At 41.5% G+C, this 10802-nt stretch overlaps 1 protein-coding gene across 1 annotated transcript in view; it reads right to left on the bottom strand.

The window, feature by feature from the left end:
* Window positions 1-1018: 1018 nt before the first annotated feature.
* Window positions 1019-10802, bottom strand: part of SLC25A17 (solute carrier family 25 member 17) — a 44454-nt gene continuing 34670 nt past the window's right edge. The window contains exons 5-9 of the mRNA XM_043440801.1: window positions 9039-9155; window positions 7919-8064; window positions 7739-7834; window positions 5467-5549; window positions 1019-1848 (exon numbers count right to left, since the gene is read on the bottom strand). Coding sequence (XP_043296736.1) covers window positions 1701-1848; window positions 5467-5549; window positions 7739-7834; window positions 7919-8064; window positions 9039-9155 — 590 coding nt within the window. The 3' untranslated portion in view covers window positions 1019-1700. The remainder of the gene's footprint in view (window positions 1849-5466; window positions 5550-7738; window positions 7835-7918; window positions 8065-9038; window positions 9156-10802) is intronic.

Genomic DNA, 10802 nt, shown 5'->3' with positions numbered 1-10802 from the left:
CACACACACACTTTAAAAAATAAAATATATAAATAAAATAAAAAGCAGTTAATGGGTTCAATTCTCTAGCTTTTAGAGAAGTGTTCAGTCTAGTTCTCAGATTATCAGTTCCTCTTAGTTTTTGTTTTCTAGAACAACACTATGATCTTTTATTACTAGTCTAATAATCTTGTATTTTGAAATTACCACAGGGACAAGAGAGAAAATAAAATAAATTTCCACTCCCCAAATTGAACTTCAGTACTAATACAGAATAGACACACACTTCATTATTGCTCTAATTGATTGAATTAGACTTATAAATGAAAAACCTATCATTTTGATATAGGGACTAAAATTAAGTCTGAAAAAGCTGCTGTTCTACTCATGTCAAGAGAGTTTGCTTCTTGAGTGCCTTGAGATGTCAAAATTCATTGTTGACCACATAACGAAAGTCCTACCAACCTGAAGATGCGCTGTGAGGTGAGCGTAAATGATGACAGGACTTCTGGTCTTTTCAGAGGATGCTCTAATATAATACATTAGTCCACCTTTCCTTCTATATCGATCTTTGGTTTCCATAGTTGAAACCAACTACACCTTCTGTGGAGTCAGGAGCTCTAAGTTCTCTTGAACTTTGATGAGTACAGATCATGTGAGTATCTTGTTAAAACACAGAAGATGATTCAGAAGGTCTGGGGTGGCATGTCCAACAAGCTCCTAAGGTGATGTTGACACTACTGTTTGGGCCCCACACTTTGAGTAGCAGGACTCTAAGCAACATTTTCAAACGGAAATAACCTTAACCAGAAGTTTATTCTCAAAATATACAGCCTCTACCAAGAGTTTATAAAAGAAGACAGTATTCCAGAGCCTAAACAAGGTATCTGCTCCCTCTCCCTTTTCTGTGATTTTTACCAGCTGGTTGTAAACCCAATGTAATACTCTAAAGGGCAAATTTTAAGAATGGCTTTTGTTCTTACAATTTATTGGGGCCCATATGGATGAACATAAAACCTCAAGTTCTGTAATGAAGAGGTTGATTCAAAATAAATATTTTTTAATTATGTCAGATACGAAAGAATAAGTGATGCTTACAAACAGTTTATAAGAGAATCATTTGGAATTAATCATTTTCATTTCCCCCACAAAATAAATAGCTCACACACTAAAGAAGATATTTTTCCTTAATCGGGAAAAAAAAAACTCAAGAATAATAGTCATGCCTATGGCATAGTCATAACATTTTTAGTGAGGAAAATACCAAGATGAAGACGTACAAAAGTATATACGAGGAAACTACCAAGAGAATTACATGGTAGCAAATTGGTTGTAGAACGTGGGGGAAGGGTTCAAGGAAAGAGAATAGCTGGTAAATTTAAACTGGAGAAGATTATACATGAGAGCAATAGTCCATTCCCTTCAGGAAAATCAATAAATCCCCATCAAGTTTCATTTTTAGGTTTTCGATCATGTGTTCTTTTCATATGGCCATTGGTCCAACCTCCTCCACAAACTCAACCAACCATCAAAAAAGTGAAGTTGGTAATGAGTCAAGCTGGCTATAACCCTGCATGTGTATGTACCCTTAGATGCATTTCAAGCCAATGAGGGTAGATTTCTCAGTGGAAGGGGCAAGTACAGTGGAATCATTTCCCATTATAGAGAAGGGAGCCCCCGTCTGGAGCATTTCTGAGTGCCGGGGGTGGGTGGAAGGTGTCTCAGTGCTTGCGAGTGCTCTTCAGCCCCATGACCATGAAGGTAGCAGCCGTCAGCTTCTCGTAAACGAGGAACATGAGAGCAGCAGTGAGAACTGTCTGCAGCAGCTTGGCTTCGAGGCCTTTGTAGAGTCCCACAATTCCAAAACGCCTAAAAGGAAAGAGGTGAGAAAAAAAAACAAAAGGTTTTCAAAGAAGCATACTATTTTGCAAAGGCTTATTCTTAGGATCAAAAGAAGCAATGGAAGTTTTAGATATTAACGGACTTCTGTTACTTAAGTACTTTATCTTTGAAGGTGTTTGGGAATTGATCAAAGTTGACTATTTCTTCAAAGCCATGTCAGAGGAAGGCTGACAGTGTCTCACAGAGAGGGTACAGATCCTAAACTCCCAAAACCATTTTAATGCCAACATCTAAGATTAACAAAGAACTTTTAGATCTTGACTTTAAGGCTCTCCCAACAAAGTTATTTCAACCTAACAGCCCCTAAATGGTAGGAAAGCTGCCAATTGGTTTAGATCATTGTAGCCTGAACAGAACTAGAGAAAGTGACAGAAATGAAAATCTCTCCAATACCAAGTCTTTCCGTACATTTGACCTTTTAACTGAGTGGTTCTTAAATTTAGTGTACGTCACAATCACTGGGAAGGCTCGGTGAAACACAGATTGCTGAGTCCTATCCATGGAGTTTCCGAAGCATTAAGCCTGGGATGGGACTCAAGAATCTGCATTGCTAATAAGCTCCCAGGTGATGAGGATGACAAGGCCCGCCTCGACACCAGCCCTTTAGAACGACTGCTCTAACCATAGAGAAGAATGCTTCAGCTAGAAACATAAGCTCAGAGCAAATGATGTCTCCAGAGCCAGTTACTGAGAGTGAATTAATCTCATATGCTAGTTCATCAGCAACTCCAGGGCTCTATATAGCATGCATGCAGAACGAGATATTAAAAGTCAGTCAAGTGCTCCATTCAGAAGCTGTTCTACATTTTACCTACTTGCTATGTGTGAAAACCCATTATTTGGAGTGAATCATGTGATAAATAGAAATGAAAAGCCTTGACTCATGAATTTCTAGTTCATTGGCTAACTTACGTTCCCCCAAGAAACCCAAGAAACTCCACTGTGGTGTTTCTCAAGGTGAGGTCTGCTAGAAGATAACAGAAAAAAAATAGCTTTTAGTCCCTGTCCTCAGTTCCTGGCAAAGAGTTCTAGGAGCTCTTGCTTATAATTTCCTAAGTGAAAAGAACACTAGGAGCATTTCTTTATTCTAACAATTGGTCTTTGATCCTAGTTCCTGACACAGAGATCCTAAATCCCTTAAGTCCTGGGTGACAGTAGTGTCTTCTGTTCTAAAGAGGTGATTCCTGGTGGACTCCTGGATGGGGCTGGTCACCAGAAAGACCAAGCAATGATCAGAAGCCGGGAATTTCCAGCACCACCTACTATTCTCCAGAGAGGAGAGGAGGCTAGAAATGGAGTGAAAAATGTATGTTTTTTATACAGTATTTTGGAAATACATATACTTTTTGTTAATAGTGACTATCTCTTGGAAAAGAGACAGGAAACAGTGTAGATATGCATATATTTAGAGCTTTATTGAAGTTTAAATGACTTCAGTTTGACGAGTTTTGACTGATGGGTACATCCATGAATCATTACCACGTTCAAGGTCATGAACACATCCATCATCCCCAGGAGGACACTGTCCTCACGTCCCTTTGCCGTCACTGTAGATCATTTGCAATGTTTTCTGTCACTGTAGATCACTTTCTAAGTTTAAGTGGTAAGTGTGTGTGTGTGCTCAGTCATGTCCAACTCTTTTGTGACCCTATGGACTGTAGCTCACCAGGCTCCTCTGTCCATGGAAGTTCCCAGGCAAGAATACTGGAGTGGGTTGCTATTTCCTTCTCCAGGGGATCTTCCCAACCCAGGGATTGAACCCGCATCTCTTCCGTCTCCTGCACTGACAGGTGTTCATAAAAGTGGAATCATACAATATGAATTCTTTTTTGTCTGATCTCTTTTACTCTGTGTAACTATTCTGAGATCCACCTACATTTTTGCATGTATCAATAATTATTTCTTTTTCCTTTCTGAATAGTATTCCATTGTACAGGTATATCACAACTTGTACCTACTCATTCAATAATGGACATTTGGGATGTTTCCAGTTTTTGACTCTAACAAATAAAGCTGACATTTATGCATAGGTCTTTGTGTAGATGTGTTTCATCTGTCTTGGGTAAATACCTTGAAAGGGAATGGCTGGGTCTATGGGAGGCGTATGTTTAACTTTGTAAGAAAATGCCACACTGCATTCCAAAGTGCTTGTGCCATTCTAAACTCCCACCAGCATAGGAAAGTTCTAGTTGCTTCATTTTTGCCAACACTTGGTATGATCAGCAATTTTTTTTTTACTTCATACCAATTCCTTATCCTTCATTTAATTTTTTATCCCAAGCATATTCTATCTTTATAATAAACTTAGTTTAAAGTATCTTACATCTAGGAACAGTAATAAAGTTATAATAGCTTCTGCCTCAAAGGTGCTGACCTGTTTGATTTCCCCTTTAAATGAAATGGGGAGATGACGACAGTGCCCGCTCAAAGGGCTGCCGTGAGGATTAGTGAGATTACCCAAGCAGAGCATCTGGCTTCCTGTCTGCCACATAATAGCTCAAAAATGCTAACTCCTCTCGCCATCATCATCACTGTTGTCGTAACTGTGATGACAGCTGCTGTTCCTCAGCCTACTCTTCTTCCCTTTCCCATGATGACTCCCTGACACCTGCTTATTTCTATCTACAAGGGGTTTTGGGGATGCATCATCGATGGAGCACTACTCAGCAGGGCGGTCTCTACATTAGATCACAGGAGGGCTCTCCTTTGTTTCTGGTGTGAAGCGAAGTGAAAGTCGCTCAGTCATGTACGACTCTTTGCGATCCCATGGACTGTATAGTGTCTCCAGGCCAGAATACTGGAGTGGGTAGCCTTTCCCTTCTCCAGGGGATCTTCCCAACCCAGGGATCGAACCCAGGTCTCCCACATTGCAGGTGAATTCTCCACCAGCTGAGCCACAAGGGAAGCCCCCAAGAATACTGGAGTAGGTAGCCTATCCCTTCTCCAGCAGATCTTCCTGACCCGGGAATTGAACCAGGGTCTCCTGCACTGCAGGCAGATTCTTTACCAGCTGGGCTATCGGGGAAGCCCCATGTTTCAGGTGTACAACATTATAATTTGACATCTCTACACACGGCGCAGTGATCACCACCACGGGTCCCATGATCATCCATTACCATGCAGCTGACTCCTTCCACCCACTTTGCCTACCCTCAAACCCTCTTTCTCTCTGGTAGCTACTAATTTGTTCTCAGCACTGATGAGTTTGTCTGTCTGTAGATTCCACATATGAGCGAAAGCACACATTATCTTTCTCAGCCTGTCTTATTTCACTTAACAAAACACTCAAGGTTCATCCATGTTGTTGCAAATGGCTGGATTTCACTGGAGGATTCCCTTTCTAAAGAAGTCCTGAATATTTGTAACTAACAAAGAATAAGGACACGAACTTTTCCACAATTTCCCTAAACACGTTCATGTGTCACTCAGCTCCTAAATGAGAAATGTCTGAGCACAGCAGGCAAGGGAGAAGTTTTCAGGCTGCTGCTGCCAGGGCAAAAATACAAGATAAGCAAATCCAACCACTTCTTGGCAGAGACGGCTGTTAGAAGAGAGGACAGAATGTGAAACATCTACGAAGCTCACCTTACTCGCTGGTGAAGGAGATAGAGAATGTTCCGAAGACTCCCCAGTGTTCTGTTTTCTGGGTTGAGTCTGTGACGTCCAAACTAAGGAAGAAGGGACAAGACAAATAATTGCCATCTGTTACCGCTTTCTTTTTTAAAGCTTCATTTATTTACTTGTTCCTTTTTTTGCTGGGCTGCATCTTCGTTGCCGGGTGTGGGCTTTCCTCTAGTTGCACTGAGTGGGGGCTACTCTCTCGTTGCAGTGCCTGGGCTTCTCATTGCGGTGGCTTCTCTTGCTGCCGCACACAGGCTCCAGAGCGCAGGCTCAAGAGTTGTGGCGCGCGGGCGCAACTGCTCTACGGCCTGCGGGATCTTCCCAGGGGAATCGAACCGGCGTCTCCTGCATTTGGCAGGTGGACTTTTACCACTGTGCTACCAGGGAAGCCCTGTTACCACTTTTTTTTTTAATCTTAATTTCCACTTATGTTGGAGTAACATCTTACAGCAGATGGTAATAAAAATACCCTTTTAATATGTGAAAGTGAAAGTGTTAGTTGCTCAGTCATGTCCAATTCTTCTATGATCCCATGGACTATAGCCCGCCAGCTTCCTCTGTTCATGGAATTCTCCAGGCAAGAATACTGGAGCGGGTTGCCATTCCCTTCTCCAGGGGAACCTTCCCGACCCAGGGATCGAACCTGGATCTCCTGCACTGCAGGCAGATTCTTTACCATCTGAGCCACTAAGGAAGCCCCTAGTGGCTTTTTTAGTATTTAGATTTCATTAATCCTCTTTTTTCAATGAAACAAATCAAATATTTCAATGAAATAAGTGAAAACAACAATTTTTTTTTTCAGTGAAGCACGAGAATTTTCATTTTTACAGAGAATCATGGGGAAAATTCTACCTCAAAAGAAAAAATCATGCCCAGGATGAAGATTTAGATACTGATGGAATGGCTTCCAGTCTTTTAAGAAGTTATGATAAACATTAATCAGTTAGAATCTCTGTAGTCCAAGCTCTTCATGTTGTTTCTATTATAAAAATGTCAAAATACATTTATTGGACTGCAACTCAAATTCTTTATATTAAGTGCCAATTTAAAAATAGTCCATTGGTAAAAATACTTTTAACAGAAGGGAATAATCTTTTAAAACTAAAATACTTTCATTAACGCCTCCATTTTACTCATTGGTTTAAGTCCTTTGAATTTTTTCTCCCAAACATAACTTGAATCCCTCCCTTTCCACCACCATCTTAGTCCAGGCCACCATCGCATCTCACATGTGACGGAAATGGCCTCCTAACCTGAAATTCCCCTTTCTCTTAGCCTTCTGACCAATTTGCCACTGAACAGTCATGGTAGTCTTCTCAAATTGTAAATCAGATCACATTATTCTCGTCTAAAGCCTTGCAATGGTTTCCTACTGCGTGAGAATAAAATCCAGCCATCACTCACGGCCGTCCTGCTGCTTTCCTGATTGCCTTTCGAGCCACAGTGGCCTCCCTCTCAGCTGCCAGGACTCACCAAGCTCTCAGTACACCACGTTCCCTCTACCTGCAAAGCTCTTTCCTCTGCTCTTCGCATGGCTGGGTCCTTACCTTCCTTTAAGTCTTGATTTACACAGGGCTCCTCAGAGGACCCATCCCCAGTCATGCCGTCTGAGAAGATCCCCACTATGGCCCTCTCCACTAAATCACAGAATGTGGCTTACGTCCTTGATAGCTCCTTCCTCAATTCGCAGTTACCTATTTATGCTGATTTACTTGTTCGCTCTCTCCTCAGTTAACTCCTCAGGGAAGGGACTGTGGCTTATTCACCCTGTGCACCCAGTTGCTCACAGAATAGGTACTTAAAAAAATATTTCATAGAATAAATAACTGAATGAATGAAAAACTAGAAATTTGAAAATACTTCAGAAAAGCCAAATCATTCATTCCTTCTGAATGAATCTCTGATTCTGTAAAGGGAAATCTACCCTGTGCACCAGGCCAATCAACTTGAATGTGAAGGAAGCAAACTTATTATGTTCCTGAGGTCTTTAAAGAACTTCCTCCATACTTGGATTTTCTGAGACAGCAGGTGACCGAAGAAACTCAAAGTATAAACTTTGTTCCAAACCAAAGAGAAAACCAACTGACAGCCTGACTAGTTAGCAAAATATCAAACAACGGGAAATTGGCTGAGAAATGCTCTGGAGCACTTCATTGCTTTAACATTGCTTCAAACAGAGAAACCACATTATTTTAGAATGCTGTCTGTTTAAATGCAGGAGAAGCCCAGCACTCACCCTCAGAATGGACTGTACTGTCTGCATAGGATAGGTGACCGTGGTGGCGATTGCTTTGGCGATTGCGCCAATGAGGAACACATCCAGGGAAGAAAGCTGCAAGGCAAAGAAAGAACTGCATCAGTCTACACAGCGAGAAGCTGTCAGGGGCTGTTTGTGGCTTTCAAGATCAGGGCTTACCTTCATTCGTTTCTTTAAAAGCTGCCGTTTTAAGCCTTCGTAGAACATGAACTGTATGGCAGGATTAAAGACCAGCAGCAGGGAGGGAAAGGTGCCGTTCCATAAAGCCAGGATCCCTTCATCCCGGATGATCTGGTGAAAAGCATCTAAGCAAGAAATCAAGGACCTTTGAGGACAATCCCCTAACTAGAAAGACAACGTGCCCAGAACACAGGCCAGACTGATTCTATGAAGATTTCCTTCTGGCAGTGACAAGTTAATCCGTTAACTGCTTCTGGAGAATCATCAGATACTGACAGTCACTGAGTTATTGAGAGACTAACTTCAATTGTTGGCAACCCTTCCTGACAAATCTGGGGTTAGCACGTCAAGTTTTCCTCGGTACTGATCATCTCCACCACTGAGCTCTCTGTCTTACACAGACAGAATGGGGAACGACAGTCTGTGGGTTTCACAGTGAAGGCCAGTACAGAAAAAGATAAGACAGTTCTCTGGAGTTCATTTTATAGGACTGCCTTTTAAGAAAATCACTGTCCTCATTACAAAGAGGGAATGATGGGAAAGAAGAACCTGGCAGTGTGATACTACTCAAAAGCAGAAGCTCAAAGATATCAGACACTAATTTTGTATCTTTATCCAAAGACAACACTGGCGGAGAAAAAGTAGCAGATTATTCTTCAGAAATATTCATCCCCTCCCACCCCTCCACCTCTGTGGGCTATATTCCACGGGTATATTTCTCTACCCCTTGTCTTGAGGCTTGGCCATTGGGAGTGCTTTGGCCAAGAGGATGGTAATAGACAAGATGCAAACAGGGGCTTGAAATATGCTTGTATGATCGGGCATGTCTTCCTGTGCTTTTGCTATCACCAAGAGAAGAATATCCTGAGGCTAGTCCCAGGAAATGGAAGAGAGACACATGGAGCTGAGACTCCTAGGCTGGAGTCAGCTTAGACAAATCAAATCCTTGTCAATCCACAGACACAGGAGCTAAACAAATGCTTACTGTGGGACACTGAGATTTGAGGCTGTCCGTTATATAGCTTTATCATGGTGATAAATTCCAGATACAAAGAGAAAAGAGAACCTTTAAAAAGGAACACGTCCAAAAGACACTCACCAATGATACCACTGTAGTTGGTCGGTACAATGTCTTCATTTCTAAATTTTGCCCCTTGCAGCTTCAGTCTGGTATTTACCACCCAGAGTGGAGTCGTGAGGAGCACATTCACCACGCCTGTAAAGAGAAAGGGGGCAAGACAAAGGGGAAGCAAAATGTAACCTTTATGTTAAAGCTAAACACATCCGTGTTCCAGTTATATTTCTGCTGCTGACCTACTAGGAGGCCTGAGGTAAGGTGTCCTTTGTGCCAAGGTACAACACAAGCCACTACTGTTAGAAGCAATTCAGAAGCCTTGCTGAGAGCGGGCTGGCCGGCAGCAGTACCTCTCCACGTGAGGAGAGTGCGGAGGTTCCTCCTCTGTACACTAGGAGGCAATCTGTCAATTTATACAGCATCCAAAGTAGCAATTTTGATATAGTTTTAAACACAGTTTTTAAAAACAGCTTTCAGATGGGGGAACTGATTCCTTGATCACATGCTAAATAAGTCCATGACAGTATCACATAAAACACACCTTACAACTCTCATGTAAGTAGCTCACATGGTTTTAAGTGAGTATGGATCTAGTACCATAAAAGACAGGTGGGAGAAAGTGTGACATTTAGAAGGACTTCGACAGGGACTAGAGGCTCACAGAAGAGTTCCTCATCACTTGGGGAATTAGGACAGGCAGGCAGCAAGCAGTCGTTATGAACCGTCACAAAAACACCTGCAACAGCTTCACAAGCATCATGATTCTTACAAGCTTAAGGATGGGGATCTTGGCCACCCAAGGTGGCCTCAGAGTAGAACAATACAATGAGCCAGGTGCTTCTGTTTTGAAAACACACGATCCCAATTTTAGCACCATCTTGAGATATTAAGACATTCCTCATCAGTCCTGAAATGATTAGAGAAAAATACCAGACAGACTTGTAATAAAAGTGCCTGACACACAGTATATACTTTATAAATGTGTGTTAAATAAACGTTTAACAAGTAAACTAATGAACAAACTCAGCAAACAACCATATACCAAGCTATCGGGCCACACTCAGAAGAACTGAGAGGCACAATCATAAAGAAGAGAAATCTTTTAGTAACAGGATTGGGAATTCCCTGGGGTCCAGTGGTTAGGACTCGGTGCTTCCACTGCAGGGGGCATGGATTCAGTCCCTAGTCTGGGAACTAAGATCACACAAGCCGCATGATGCAACCAAAAAAGAAACAACCACCACAGCAACAAAGCAAGATTAAGGATGCTTTGATTTAAGGAATTTCAAACATACTATACAGATAACACCAAAGTTAATAAACTTGGTGAAAATGCCAGGAAACTCAAATCCTGAATTTTCATTAGTAGAATGCAAGACATTTTGGCACCTCTCTCTTAGGAACATTATGAGAACATATTTCTCAAAAGGCATCATTTTATGAGTTGTATTTGTTAAAAGTTTTTCATAGAACATCAAGGAGTCATCTTCAGTTATGACTCAGTATCTTCATACATTGTCAAGATACAGGTCATAATCTGAAAAAGTCTTAACTAAAGATTCTTGCAAGTCTCATTTTAAAAAAGCACCAGTGCCCAAGAGGCCAAGATAAAAGAGTATCAATCAATACACACTCATTTGCCCAGACTTTATAATGTATTCCTATTCAATATAATGTACACATCACTTAACTAAAAAACCAACAGTCAGAAAAATCAGATTGGAAAGTACTACTGAGCAGTCTACTGCTTTTGTTTTAGATGAAGACAGGCAAGCTCAGAACCAGAGA

Source organism: Cervus canadensis, chromosome 21 (assembly GCF_019320065.1).
Source record: "Cervus canadensis isolate Bull #8, Minnesota chromosome 21, ASM1932006v1, whole genome shotgun sequence".
Lineage (NCBI taxonomy): Eukaryota > Metazoa > Chordata > Mammalia > Artiodactyla > Cervidae > Cervus > Cervus canadensis.
This window is presented reverse-complemented; position numbering and strand designations above follow the sequence as displayed.